Source organism: Falco rusticolus, chromosome 14 (genome assembly GCF_015220075.1).
Source record: "Falco rusticolus isolate bFalRus1 chromosome 14, bFalRus1.pri, whole genome shotgun sequence".
NCBI classification, from domain to species: domain Eukaryota; kingdom Metazoa; phylum Chordata; class Aves; order Falconiformes; family Falconidae; genus Falco; species Falco rusticolus.
In genome coordinates, this window is record NC_051200.1 from 17,665,776 (window position 1) to 17,681,534 (window position 15,759).

The 15,759-nt window shown below is 34.3% G+C and overlaps 1 protein-coding gene across 3 annotated transcripts in view; it reads right to left on the reverse strand.

Annotated features, from left to right (window-relative positions):
- The window catches only part of DIAPH2 (diaphanous related formin 2), a 244,533-nt gene that overhangs the window by 175,224 nt on the left and 53,550 nt on the right, over positions 1 to 15,759 (reverse strand). For all 3 annotated transcript variants that reach the window (XM_037407809.1, XM_037407808.1, XM_037407807.1), the window contains one exon: positions 12,596 to 12,710. In XM_037407809.1, coding sequence (XP_037263706.1) covers positions 12,596 to 12,710 — 115 coding nt within the window. The remainder of the gene's footprint in view (positions 1 to 12,595; positions 12,711 to 15,759) is intronic.

Genomic DNA, 15,759 nt, shown 5'->3' on the forward strand with positions numbered 1-15,759 from the left:
TCACGTGTGACAAGCAGTGATCTTTACCCTTTTCCAATGGGGACCTCTGAAACAACCGATGTAGGAAAAACACTAAAGCATGAGTTTGAGTTTACCTCCCCTTTACTTCTTTTATAGCCAGAAATGACAATTCCACCTCTTCTCTGCAAGATCTTTATTTTTAAATTCTGAGAAATCGGGTCTAACAAATACATACATGAATTCTCTAAGCTACCACCTAAAATTTAAGACATTATAACTAAGACAGCTCAGTCCCAACATCATTAAAAACACATACAAGAGACCTTTTAAGGCAATACATAGCTGTTTCATACTCCAGTATTTTTCCTTCCAGGCCTCTAACACAAAACACTGCTCTACAAGTTCTCCACAACCCCAACACCAACTACACTGTCTGCAAACCAGTCCTTATAATTTCCACAATCAGATTTTTATGAATGAAATAATACATAAGAGGTTTTAATTTATTAATTTTATATTAGCAAACAGTTCCCAAAATTTACTGAAGGAATACCGATGAATACCTAAAATTACTCCAGCAGCAGAACTATCATGCTTCACTTAAATGGAATAACTATGATAGTAAATATATCACACTTCAGGAAAAAAAAAAAAAAGAAATAGCCTGCCTTAAATGCTACTGCTGAAGCTTTTTGACAAAAAACAAACAAATTTAAACTTGTGGTGAAGCTGAGCAGCAGGGGTTTCTGTATTAATTCTTCCAGTTCCGCGCATTTCTTTACCAAATGGTGGTCTTACAGCTAGTGTATACATACGTGACATACTCTACAATCTCAGTTTCATGCTTGGCACTAAATAAAGACAGATAATCAGCATCTCTCTGTAGAGGTAATACTGTCAGGAAGTAACTAGCAGGGTTTCTTATTTTGTGTCCTTCCTCCTCAGGTCTCCAGTGGGGAAGACTAACCTGTCCTAGTGACATTTCAAAAGGGTTAAGAAGTGCTAATTAAACTAAAATGGAAGGAATCACCTCCACCTTCGAGCAACTGACCTGGATTCTGAATAGGCAAGATGCTGATTTTGAACATGAACATGATGTTTATAGGAACTGTGTGGAATACATGGTGATATACATTAAAGCAACCAATGCAAAAGCTAGCAACTTCTAAATATCCCAGACCTCAAGCTATTTCCCATCTGTGTCTTAATCTGAATACAATTTCATTCACATACAGACTACTTGTACTTGATTTTCTGAAGCTGCAATTATTGCCATTCTTTATGTAATGCTAACCAAGACCCGAACTACTCAATCCAAATCCTTCTGATACAACACCAATGCTCTGAAAAAATACTACTGCACACGTTAAGAAAGCAAGCTCCAGGAATAACAAATAGGAGGAGATCTAAGAAAACTGAATCTCTCTCACCTGTCCCTCATTAATTTTTCCCCTTATGAATATACTACAAAGCCTTTAAAAGCACAGTCATAAAAGAGACATAAGTGTATTACAGCCCGGGATCTCCAGCTAAGTTCCTCTATCTGTTCAACCCTATGGCATGATCATTCTAAAAAGCATTATTTATATTAGTTTCTGCAGGAAAGCAAGACAATACACAAAACATAACACAACTGAGACTGAGCCTAACTTCTAAGAAAGCCTAAACAGATATTTTTTATCTGGGACAGTCTTCATTCACTATCACACGATGAAAAAAAATTTACAGTCCCAAACTGAAAATAACCTAAATGTATATTTCAAATTTCCTGTATGTTTCAAGAGAAAGTCTTCACAAAATATCAGTGTTTCCCTCACCTTAGTCCACCACAAACAAAACCTGTGGTCAAAATATTAGTATTAGTGAAGTCATTTATGAAAAGAAAAACTTCACTTGTTCCAAGCAGTATTTAAGACAATGCTTACCTGTACATTTCATCATACAGCATTGTAATTAACATTAATTCGTATGAGAAAACACAATCAACACAGAACTGTCAAGCACTCCCATGTCAAGCGAGTAAAACACTGTTACAGTGGTTTTTAAATACAAATTTTGGGGTGAATATTCATCTTCTGATCTACTTCTAGCAAATTAGTATAATTACTAGTAGGTCATACCAACATAACATCTGTTTTACATAGTATGTTTTTTTCAAAATAAAATACATATTTTGTGAATCTATGTTGCAAATGCCACAAAGAAAATGAATCTTCTAACTTACTGAAAGGTGTGTTAAAACACTATTTGAAATAAAACACAAAGAACCAAAATTTACAATTATTGCCTCCTAATTGGAAGCTTTTGTTTGTTTTGGCCCCTTCAGAATGCTATGCTCATTTTAGTTTTTTTGTGCTAGGATGAATGAAATGGGTAGCGATGCTCTTGAAGTAAGACACACACCCTGTTCAACAGGAGCAAGTGCTATCTAACAGCTACCACTTGCACAGTGGCTTCTTCACAGAACAAAATTTACACAGGAACATACAAGTAATTCTTGAGAGGCTTCATTTGTGATTCTCCTGAACAGTATCCCAGCTGCGGCAAAACTACATGCATCATTCCTAAGCTCAGTTTGGAAACCATGCTTCTCTGTGTAACTACTGAAAGTTTATTTACCAAGCATAACTATTAAGAAGTCAACTTCTGCAGATAAGCTTTAGTACCTGATGCAAAACAAACTATAAAGAACACATGCACCTTTTTCCCTCCTTTTTTCTCTTGATACTTCAAACATAGCAAGACTGGGTCTAGTTATCTGGTACAAATTGCCCCTGACACTTCTCGGCAGAAAAGCTTCTATTTCATTGCTATTTCTATACAAGTATTTTTTCCCCTCCAAAAATATATTTCTTATACATTAACTATGATTGTTGGTAAATAATTCCAAGATTATTTAAGAAACAAAAAAAATGCATATAAAAATACAGAGCCGCAAAAATGTAAATCTATGCTAAGTGGTAATAATTTCAGGCATAAGTTTTTTTAAACAATCTAAAGCTTTTTCCATTCCAAGGTTTGACACTTTCACTACTGGACAAGTCTGGTTGAGAAGAAAAGAAAAAGATGAAAAATGGCAAACTAGTAACTCTTTCTTCTTTATGGTACTTGCATTTATTCTGTTGTTGAAAAAGAACTATTTCAAATTCACTGAAAGATGAAAACAAATGAGCCTGCTTCACTTCTATCTGAAACAGATACAAAGACAGATTATCTAAGTATGCAATCTAACTAAATGAAATTCCTGTAAGACACAGAAACATTTGGTGACCCCACACTGTGAAGCAGTACCTTCCTTGGGTTTGGATTCATATACTTCTGAAAAGGAGAGGGCAAGGAGGGAAAGCAAACATACACATCCTGAATTAATCAGAAGACCAAGGGAGCCACCTGCAGTTTGCAATCCAGAAACAAATACATTATGAGTCTGTGGGATTTTTTCTTTTTATTTCAACAAAGCAACGCATATAGTTGAGCCAGTACAACATGACTGTGCTTAATGCTAGAGATTCCTGTATAAAACTGGAGCATGTGGTCTCACACCGACAAATACAGCTGTGTTAAAGGAACGTTGGCCAAAACTGAGTCCATTAAAAGTTTGTAAAAGTTTAAGCTCTTTGCTGAATGTGGTCTGGGCTTCTTAGCACATCAAATTCAGATCCATTTTTTGAAAGTACTAATCCCTTTTCCTCTTCTTTATAATGTGAAATGTAAATGAATGTAAACAGTTTTCCTTCAAGTTTGATGATGCACCAACCTTATTCTTTAGCTGATACTTATCTCTTTAAGAAACAGCTGAAGAGATAAACAGAACTTTTTTTCTCCCCAGTAAAAATGGCTGATAAAGAATGATGCATATTTCATATTGTCGTTTGTCAGTCAAGAATAACAGTGAATATAAGCTTTGTAATATTCACAGAGGAACACTGCACAGAAGTAGAATCAATCTTGAAATATTATATGACTGATAGAAGAATAAGAACTTGAAAACTGCACTTAAGGAATGCAAACAATTCCTTCAGTGAGAATGGTTGAAGCTAAAACATTCATTCTTATAATAGACTCACTGGTCACAGAGGGGATTTAAAAAAAAATAAAAATTCACATCAGAAAGATATGCCTGTTAAGCAGGGGAGCAAGGGGAAGGAGCAAAAAAAAAAAATAAAAAAAAAAAAATCAAGTGAATCAACAATATCTACTGACATCTACTACATTGAAACTAGCCTGTCTGTCTCTCTCTCTCTCAATATCTGGGCAGAGGTGTAAATAGAAGGAATCTAAGTTAGTCTAGAAATTCAAAAAAACACTGCAAAATAACACACTATCCTGCAGGAAATGGTGGTTTCACAAAGGAAAAAAAAATACACACTATTTTCTTCAGAAGATAAAAATCAGCCTGCTTTATATCAAAAATAGAACACAACAGACATAGCTTTAATACACTCTTGCTAAGTAAGTAATTTGGTAGTCAGTTCTATGTTCCTGTCTTGCATAAAGGTACCTTGCACAATTGAAATTAGCAGGTACAGTAAGGTTCAAATGACAGAAACTACGGCGAACATTCAATGGCTCAACGAATTGCAGCAATAGGGCCTCAAAGAAAACTTCCTAAAGACTGCACGTGGGTATCCCACAGATGAACATAAGAACATCATCTGCATGATGTTAACGAGTAAGACTGCACTATTTACTTGCACATGGGTATTACAGAACTAACATGATAATTACGTCAACAAAATGTGTTCAGAAGTGAAGGGTTGTTTTAATTAAAGCCCAATAAAAAAAATATACTAAGGAAATCGCATCTTCCTAGTTTATAATATCTAATTTGTTCAACACACAAATCAAAAAACACAGTCATGTCTTTCCTATTGCTGAACTACAGAAGTTCATATTTTGTGGAAGAATAATTTCAAATACTGAAAGTAGTCTAGTTGTGCAAATTTTCTGGCATCCTTTCTAATAATGGAAAATATTAATTGAAGGTATAATAAGGAGTTCTTGTTGATGCTGCAACCAAGGGAAAATAAAAGCTAAAGTGGGTGGGAACAGCAGCCCACCTACATTCACTACTCCAAGAAAGCTGAAGTTTAGACCTTAATTGCCATGTATTCACAGGGAGTTAGTGGCAATCAAAATACTATCACAGCTCAAGATTTAATAATTCACTTGAATTAATAGATAATCATCAAAGCACTTTAAGGTAGAGAAAATAATGTACAGAAATTTTATGAGAACTGAAAGAAGTCTTGATAAACTACACCAATCAACAAATGCAAACAGAAGACACTAGTCAATAATATACTAGCAGAAAAAAAATTGCCAGTACCTTTTAAATAGTATTTTACCAGCAAGCTAGAAAAACCCCAAGCATACTTAAAAGGAGAAAAATCTCATACAACTCACACAACTTGTGATGAAGAACTCAAGATGCTGATGACTTGTTACAAGACCATTTGACCTTCACTTTTCAGAAGGGCATAGGATGGGTGAGCGTACCATCAGAAAAAAGCAGGGATGGATGATAGGAAGTCTATGTCTGAATGTAAGTTTCAACATAACTGGAGTAATAGTGTTGTATTTTTATTAGACTTAACACATTAACAAAGTACAAATAATTGTTGAAGTCTCCATATATCGTTTGTATACTTTTTGTTCATGAAAACATTGAGTGCAACACCTGCATACATCTATCATACTGCCTATGTATAGTACCAGCTAGTATTCCACCTTCACCTATTTTTAGAGCCAGTCCCTTCACTATTTCCAGCGAATTTAAAAAGAACATTTACCTTATAACGTTTACAATAAACTTATTTGGGTAAACACTGTTATCTGCTTACACTTGTGCTTAAGTACAGTTTTCTGAACTGTTTACAGTCCAACCTTTACAGCCTAAAAAAGAAACTATTCATCATCTTAAAAAAAGTGTTATTAAGAATGTTGACAAAAGAGGCTGTTGGTATCATCACTGCAGTGTTGTTTAAACAACACCTTTTTCTTAGCCTTATCACGTCATATGTTCTGTCTTCCTCAGAAGTCATGCTGTCTCCCTGCACTGCTCTTCAGGGTTTTTTTGTAGGTTTGGTACGCTCTTACATTTTTCCAACAACATTTTCCTACTACTTTAAATTGCCCGTTTCTACCCTCTTCCTCCTCAACCAACAAAACAAGTTTAGATACCAAAATCCTGGCACTGACCCAAAACATGAACAAATTAAACATTCTACTATTTTTTCATTATTACTAATATTTTAAAACTAAGCTGAGTGCTGAGTCCTAAAAGTTGTTCAGAAAAGAAGATATCAAAGGTAAGACTGGAAAACCTCCTAAGTTTTCATATTGTCATTACTAAAACAACATCATAATGAAATAAACTATTTAATATATAGTATGCACATAGTACTACATTATACATAGAAAACAAAAATCTGAATATTTTGTTCAATTATAGCCTACATGCAAGTTTGTTATTTTCTCTTGTCCTTTTTCACTCCGACTCCCATAAAGTGAAAACCACATTTCAGGTATTAAAACCTTGCTTCAGTTTTGAAAGCATATCAAAATGATTGTTGAATTGTAGTTTACAAGTCTAATCATAAAGAATCAACAGAACCTGATCGAGAAGCTTTCTCTTGAGGTAAGTTGGATGGATAATGAATTCTGTACTGGAACAATCCCAGTAGTTACAGACTATTATGTACTAATTACTACCTTTACAGATCTACTGTACACATAATTAATTTCTTCAGAGCACCACTATCATTCTTGACTGGCAAAATACACAACCTAAATTACAAGAGACAGAAATTAACATGATCCTTTAGGGAGAAGGCATTAACTTGCTTGGTAGTGTTTAGCAATTAGACCATCAATCAAACTGCAAAGGGTGATTTTGATAGCAGCAGGCCTGATACATTGAGTATTGTCACATTATTACAAAGTTATCTGAAGCCCCAAGCACATGATGTATCACAACTCGCCTACAGAGCCATAACATTTTAATCCTTTACTTTCACCTGCTAGAAAACACTTCATCATACAATTACATGTGTATTTAATATTGAAAACATTAAATGCCAACATAGGGAGTTTTTGAAAACATAATCCACAATTCACAGCAGACATCACACTGCTGCCGATGGTGTTATTTTCCCTTACGCTGGTAGACAAGATAAAATTTGCTGTCAGTTATGGGACAGAAGCAAAACTGAGGAAAAGAATGCTCTACTTACACAAAATAATATGATCTGCTTAAATGATTTCAAATATTTACTACTTAGTAGGTTCTTGCCAAGAACAGTAATGTTTTAAACACTTGATTTTAGTTGATGGTTGTTTGTTTTGGTTTTTTTTTTTTTTTTTAAAGGCGTTCTACAGAAATACAAAGGTACACCCCCCCAACCTGGCCAAACACCAGTAGACCAAGCTTCTGGAGATTTATATACTAAATTAATTCCAGAGATTAATATGCTAAACAGAAATTGTTGTTCAATTTTGTTAAAATATTTCCCTCACTAAAAAATTACTATTATGTATTTGATCAATAATGCATACTTTTTTTTTATTTCTAGCATTTTGATAGTGGGACATCACTAAAGACATCAACAATGCATTCTTAGTTGACAATGTACCTCATGATTTTACTGCGTATTAACAGAAAATAATGACTTAAGATCACATAAGTAGTCTCACAAGGACAAGAGGCATTTCTCTGATCAGTTGGATCTCTTCAGTTATTAAGAAATACTGCAGGGTTCATACCACACCAGCCAGCTAAGGAGGATTGTTCGTTGAGTTTATTTCACATTTTCTTTATACTCCATAAACTGGAAAGGATTATTTTACTTTTAATTACAAAAATATTTCTGTGGTCACACAAAGCTTAAAATTGACCACTAGTTTTAAAAATGAAAATTTTCTCTATGGAAAGGTTACCCTACTTGTTAAAAAAAACAAAAACAAAAACAACAAAACCTGTCTGATAAGGCTGTTGCTTGCAGGTAAAATTTAAAGATTTAAAAACAAGAAGATAAGGTTAAGTTAACAATCCCTCAATAGGTTTTTTTTTTCCTCCTGCTGTTTAAATATCAACACAAATCAATCCTCCATGATAAGATTATTTTGCAAATCAAATAGTACTGAGCCAAATTTTTCAAGTTCTGACTCCAACTGTAAAAGAATGATGCATGTTCTGTCCTGCAAAATCACTGCTTTAACGTTACAGCAATACATAATTCACAAAATAAAACTGGATTATATCAGATTCTCTCTTAGACCAGGTCAAAACAAGTAACTGACTGGAAATTAGCACCATCTTTACTCTTTTCCTCTGTGCAGCTGCACGAGGAAATGTGCATCTCTGTGTTTCATTGTCACCCACAATGCAGTAACCGTCCCATGTCTTAATACCACCCAACTCATCGATGACCACCACAGTTGCCCATTCACTTTCAATTATGCCTGATCCGGAATACCATTTACTTGCCAAAATTAACTATGAGAATATAATCATTGTTTCCACCTCTGCATCTGAAAGCGTAATTGCAAGCTTAACACACTCATCTACAACCCTTAATAAAAATCTGAAGCACTCGAGTCCATTTTTCAGAGGCCCTTAAAAGGCATTCAGATCACCTGTATTTATCTTGAAGAAAAAAGGAGAAAATCCTTCCAGTCTGTACTGAGAACATAATAAATAGGTCTCTGTTAACTTAGTTTAAACCCTGACATGTCAAAACCCTGTAAAGTCTGAAAGGGAATATTTTTTGTTTCCACCGCTCCCTGTACAACAGATGTTTCCGTAACTGTGCTCAGTAACTGATTTTACAGATCAAATGCTGCAGTGACTGTTAGCAATGATCTGAACCTAACTAAATACATTCCACATATTCACAGGGCATCAGTACTATATATCTGATGTTAAAGTAGCAAGTAAAGATTTAACCTTATGCATGCTTTTTAAAACAAAATTTGGATCTAAGAATATCTGAAGTAAAATTATTTTACTGGTCAGGGATCATTCCTTTTTGTTTCTGGTACTCTGTGATTAAATGTTCTTATCTTTTACAAGCAGCTAATCGATGATTGCAATAATTTGTTAACTAATGAAAAGCGTGCTTCAGAGGTGTTCAACTTCCCCCCTGCCCAGCTTTTGGTATCCCAAAGGACCACCTCCTTGGCTGCCTTCCCTGAAAACAGGCGGCACTCAGCAAGGCAGCACACAGTTCAGTGACAAACAACATTATGTTATTCTTGGAGTATCTTAAAACAGTATTTTGTTAAATGAGGAAACCCCCTTAAGTTTCATTCTTTCTGTGCCAGAGAATCATGAATAGAATTCAGAAGTTTAATCAAATTTGAGTGCTGCATCCTATATAGAATTACTCTTTTTCAATAACTGTTTATACTATTATTTGTTTTACTTCAGTTACTACTGCCACTGGCATTCCAAAATGCCATGAAATACAAAATAGTAAACACCAAGTTATCACAATTATTTTTAGTAATTGTCAGTTTTCTTCCACTCATCCATTTATGTTTTTCACATGTTGACTATGTTCTTGAAAGAATATAAAATGTGTTTCTATTTATCTTTCTATCATTCTACTGTAATACACTGGGAGACCACACCAAGAAACGGGACTAAAGCAGAAAATAAATTTGATCTTAGATTACGCTTTAAATAAGTACTTTGGGGATTAATGATCTATCTGCCTGTGGCTGTTAAAACAAAAGGGATTAAGAATGGTGAATACCATTTAATGATTCCCTTTACAGATAGAAACTGCAGAAAAAAAGTTGCTTGTAGGATGCGATTAGAATCTGTGCTGCAACTAAATGCTCTGAGACTCTTCTTGACTTCTAGTAGGCTTTCAATTCTTAAGAAAAACTTGAACTCAAAGCATGACAGTGCTGACTTGCTCTACTAGTCAGCCAAATAAGATTTTAATATCCTGGATAAAATGCATTAGCATTTTTAACACTCTTCCTATCCTTCATTATGGCATATTGTTTTCTACAACAGTTAACCAAGAACAACATAAGGAAGAACAGGAAAAATACCTGCAAGGCTATCACCACAGTGAGCTATTTGGAGTATGTCTGTTGTTCACAGTTTGAGCTGTGCAACTATGTCAACAATAATTTCTTCTCGTATGAAACCGGCAGCTATGTCAAAATTTCAACAGAGTTTTTTTCAGCATTTTTAATGAAGAAGCTTTTCAGGAATTCAGAAACATTTCTTCAGATTTCTGATGAAAGTCTTCAGCTCAAGGCAGAAGCTTGTCATTATCATTATGAAGAGTTTCATTCTGTTGTACGTGTTAATCTGCTGCTAGGGGTTCTTTCCCTTAAAGGTTTTCCTGTCTTGCTGTCACACTAACATCAGTGACAAACTCCACATCATTTTAACCTCACTGAAATGCTATGAACCAAGAATCTATCAAACTTCTGTTTGAAAAAAAGTGTTAAATTACCATCGATGGTGCTTTTGTATTACTGCGTGTAATATCTGTACATTTAGAGCAGTACGTGGGAAGCATTGTAAAAGCAGAATACTAATGGCTCAAATGCAGTGACTACTGAAAAGAGCATGAGCTCTAGGTGAAAGAACAGTCTATCTTACGAAAAACACAGCTATGACTAACTCTTCAAAGTATTTTTAAAAGAGCACAGAAAAAGACACATTCAGAAATAACTCAAATCTACACAATAAATGGTTCAGGAAAGTTATGCTCCTCTGAGAGACCTTCCTTAAGTTAACTTTTCAAACACTGTATTGGTATAAAATGAAGTTCTTATTCTTGAAAGTCAGACAACAGCCAGGACACCACAATCAAACAAACCTCTACATGCAACTTAATTATCAAGTAACAAAATCCTCAAATTAATTGACAGAAGCGACAGCATTCTAGTGGTTCAAATTAAAACAAAAGACTCCCTATGTTTAAAATACAAAGCATCACACGCATCGCTAACTCCCAACGCCAAAATGTTAAAGTAAAAAAAACAAACAACAACAACAACAACAACAAAAACCAAACAAACCCACAAAAAAACAGCAGCACAAAAATTCTTCCAGTCAGTACACACATTCATTTCTAAATGCTGTGCTTGCATACTCAGATTTGGCCTTTGAACACTTGATACATCTGACTCCACCTACCTTCAAGAACTGCACATCCAAAAAGTATTTCATATTCTAACTGGTTGATCAATGAACTAAAGATTTATAGCTAGATCAAGAATTCATTCTTTCAGTATCTACCTCTTCTCAGACTCTAATTTTTTGGGCTTCCTCACTAGCTCTGAAGTAAGTTATCATTGAACCATACTTCAACAGTACTTCTTATTTTCAGTGCCTGAAACAAATTACCAGTAAGTGGCCAAATATGAAATAGCGATCAATTGACGATTAAACATTGATAATAATGAAAAGACTTGAAGAGGCTGTGTGTAGCTTCAGAGGTACTCAAAGACCATTTGAAAGCAATGAAAAGCTGAGGATAGTATTGAAGTATCAAAATCATAACCAATATTCAGTTGTTAGAAGCTGCTTTCCCCACTCAAGATACAAATATTATCATTGTATCACCTATTGAAGGAATTAAGTATTTGAGAAGTTGATTATTTTTCATCTAAAACCAACAGCAGAAGAGCTGTTTACACGACACGCTGCGCAGCCGCAGTTACACTTGTCAAAAAGCTGCAGCATACCTTTTATTCTCACTGTATTGTTCTCTCTAGTAGTCAAACCGACCCATTTCACACTGCGTTGCAACAAACAAAAAATTGGTAGACTGACTTCTTTCCCATGGTATTACCCAAACAGTATAAGAAGTGCATATTCACACATTCAACCCTTTGAAAACTAACATATCATTCACTAACAACAGTAACAATACAGTTTAACTGTATATATCTGGGGGGGGGGGGGGGGGGAATGCTTCTTAGATCACATGACAAATTTCAATAGTAATTGAAGGAGTATATTTAAAGACTTTTTTTCTTTAAAGAGCTGCATACAGTATAAAAAAATAATTGAGCAAAGACTAAGGACACAAACACAAGAACTTTGAAAAGAATGATAGTTTCAAACAACTTGTTCTTGAATTGTAACAGAGGACATATTACAGTGTTGTGATTTTGTGATTCAACTGCTTATTTTAATTGCTACACTCTAGGTCTTAGTTGTACTTCTAGAGGACTATGACTTAGCTGAGTGATAGAAGCAAATTTTTGTTACACAACAAAACCTCCACGTGTAGAATATCTGAAGGAACCTGACAACTTAAGAGCTCCCACAACTAGGAATATTAATGCAGGTGAGCATGATTTTAGGATTAAAATTTCAATTTAATTACACTTTGAAGAAAATTCACATCTGTCTGCAACATACCCTGCATTTTCAAGAGGTATTATTACCTCTTCAAGTTCCTCACATTGTGCTATAAAGTGAAGGAGGAGCAATTCTTATAATGGACTTCTATGCTTAGTAAAAACACAAGTTTTATATGATCTTCCTGCTATAAAACCGTTACATGCATTCCATGTTATTGCAGAAATCACACTGATGTCATTGCACAGTTTTAAACTTAATAAAAGCATAATACAAAGTAAAAGAAGAATGTACCTTTCATTTGTGTTCCAAAGGTGAGCGCCAATTTTGCAAACAGTTCTGGGTTTTCATATTTATCTTCTTCAGCTTTTACCCAAAAGCTGTTTTCTGCTATCTCTTGAGGCTCAATCTGAAACAAAAATGGTATCTCCATAGTTAATAACTACTATTTTCAATAGTCGAATTAAAGCAAATGCTACTAGACTTTTGTGATAATTGCACTGAATTGTTAATGTTCCAGATACGATGCTCCCTTAAGGACGCTTCCCAAACAAAACGCCATCAGATCAACTGCCCTGTATCTACTCAACAATTTTTATTTTATTTCCCCCTTTCAACAAGTTTTCCAAACAGCCTTGATAACATGCTGACACCTAGGTCTGAAAATTTTCCACCACTCTCGATTTCTAGAGAGTTCCCAAAATCCTCACCACTGGTATGCATCCTTGCTACAACTGTAGAAAGAGTTTTCTTACACCGCCAAAGTATTGAATACCTTATTTATAAATTACATGTCAATGTGGACCTTTCAGTGACTCAATATCAAGACTGTAGGAAAAAAATATCTTTTTAAATACATGAAAATTTAATACTTAATATCACTTTTTTTAAAACGTAGCTTCCATTTTTCAAATGTAAACACAGATTTCATTACAGTACTTTACTTGATGTTGGCTATATTAAAAGAAGAAAGTAGTCTACAATACAGAGGCTGAAAGTCAATTTGACTTTTCATGTATGATTCCCAACAGCTATTTTGTTTTCAAAATACATTCTTCCTGCAGTTCTTAAAGTGTTATCAATTTTTGTTTACAAGTTTGTTGAAATGTCAATTAATTTTCAAGGGCTATTTGACTTCAAGATGATATGCAGGTAATTTATCAATACTGTATTTGTTAACCTCACTAGGATTTCACTACAACGCATTGGTCCTCCACCTTTTACCATATGATCAATCTGTTAATGTGTAGCTGCTTTACCACCAGCAGCAGGTAAGACTTTTTTTAAAACTACCTTAATCCAACACCAATGGTGAAGACAGTTACAACAAAAGGCAGTAAACAGTAAGAATTTAATTTCCCAAATGATGGCTCCTTAAAAGTGATGATCAAATAGACTTTTCTTTTTCAGTATGCAGGAGATTTTGGCACCATTTCCAGAGCACTTATGCAAAAGTGTCCATCTGCAGTTATTTTCCATTGTCATACAGAGTGTTCACATGTACACTTTATAAATTATTTCTATAAACACATGAACATAATTGATTACAATGAAATTGGCTGCAGTGACCAATACATGTTATAACCTAAAAAGCTTATTCTTCTACATGTTTACAGGACAGTAATCGAGTGTGTTGCAGTTACAGAACTAGTGCAAACAACTCTAGAATCAGATATTACTTAAAAGGACAGCTGGGTATAAAAAGCACAGATTATTTGTATGGCAGGAATTCTTCTCTACTTATGGGAGATGCCTAAATAAATGAAAAAGAGAAATGAACTGTAGGAGAGAAACTATCCTAACCAGACAAAGCATAAAGATTCTAAGACAAGCAGCAACTTCAAGAGAGTATTATATTGTCAGTGGCATACAGATTTTATCACCCACACCCCACACCCCGTGCCAAAGAAATGGGCAAAATATGTATATGATGAAACCTATATTCTGTAAGGAAACAAATCCAGATGGAAATACCCAAACAGACACAAAAAGTTAAAATTAAACTCTAAAAGTTAAAGATAGTAACAGAAGCTAATTGAAATAACAGCCACACAACATTTTCTTAAAAGCCTAGGGGGAGGTGGCAATGCATTTCTAAAACATTAGAGCTACATTTCAAAAAGAGAAAAAACAGGTTGTAAAATAATCCAGAAAATTGTATGATAGATGGTTTGAAAAAAATAATCTTCTAAACAGAAAGACAAGGACATTCAATGGTAAAGTATCTCCAACAGACAACAAACAGTTCATAGAAGGGGAAGAGAATTTTTCTTTTTTATAAGCATTTTAAAGGTTACCATACTGTATAATTCAAATATCCTAAGTGTACACGAACTAAAAGGACTTTTATATGGCTAGATTAATTTCAAAAAAAAAAAAACAAAAACAAAAAAAAAACCAACCAAACACCCAAAACAAAAACACCACCAACCCCCAAATCTCTGGATTCCAAGACTGGGTAATGCCAGATTCAGTCACACATGAGCATCTATTTTAGTATGACAACTGATATATTCCTGTTTCTTTTAGTAACACAACTAGACTATTTAAAACAGTCTGGTTTTTTCCTCCAAAAAAATAATATATTCGTGTGGCTGACAGGAGTTTAAAGATGTTTCGTACAGATGAACAGCAGGACTATATAATTCCTTTAAAATTCAGAAGCTTTAAAGTTAATATTTGTTTTCAGAAAAATGTTCAATTTTCTGGAAATACACTGAGAATCATATGTAAACAAACAAAATATACCCCTCCATTTTGCTGCACTCTACAGTTACTTTTAACATCAGCCTCATCTACAGTTCTCTATAATGGGCCTGAAATTCCCTGTCATACTGTATGCTATAGCACTAAGAACACACACTGATGTGTGTTAACCAAAGCCAAAGATTTCAGGTCTCTTTTCCCCCCAGATACTTTCAATTCCTCCTCCCACAATAAAGAGGCAAAGTTATCATTTATGCTTACATGCAGATTATAAGTATTACAGACAGAAAAAGTAGGGAGTTTTAAACTTATTTTAACATTTCCTGTAATTGATTTATTAAAACATGGTCAACTATTTTGAGTATCCTTCTAATCATTCTGAAAATCTGTTTTTAAGCTACTACTACTAGATACACTTTCAGATTATATTGGCATATCTCCAAATATTTTGAAATCCAATGGCAAAATACTAAAGAGCAGTTATGAACATCAATTCTGCTGGTAAAAGAAACCATCAATTGATATGTCATGCATTTCCACACTGATTTTACCTCAACATTCTATATTCCTCCTTCCAAAGTTAGAAGGATTAATCATTGGTGATACTGCTCTTACTTGTTACTCCGAAGAAAGAGCCATTTCAGTATGCAACAGTTCAGAATTCAAAGGAACACAAAACCTAAGTTTATTTTTTAGTTAGAAAGGCGATTAAGATCACTTATTCAAATATATCAGAGGACAGTCTAGTTCCT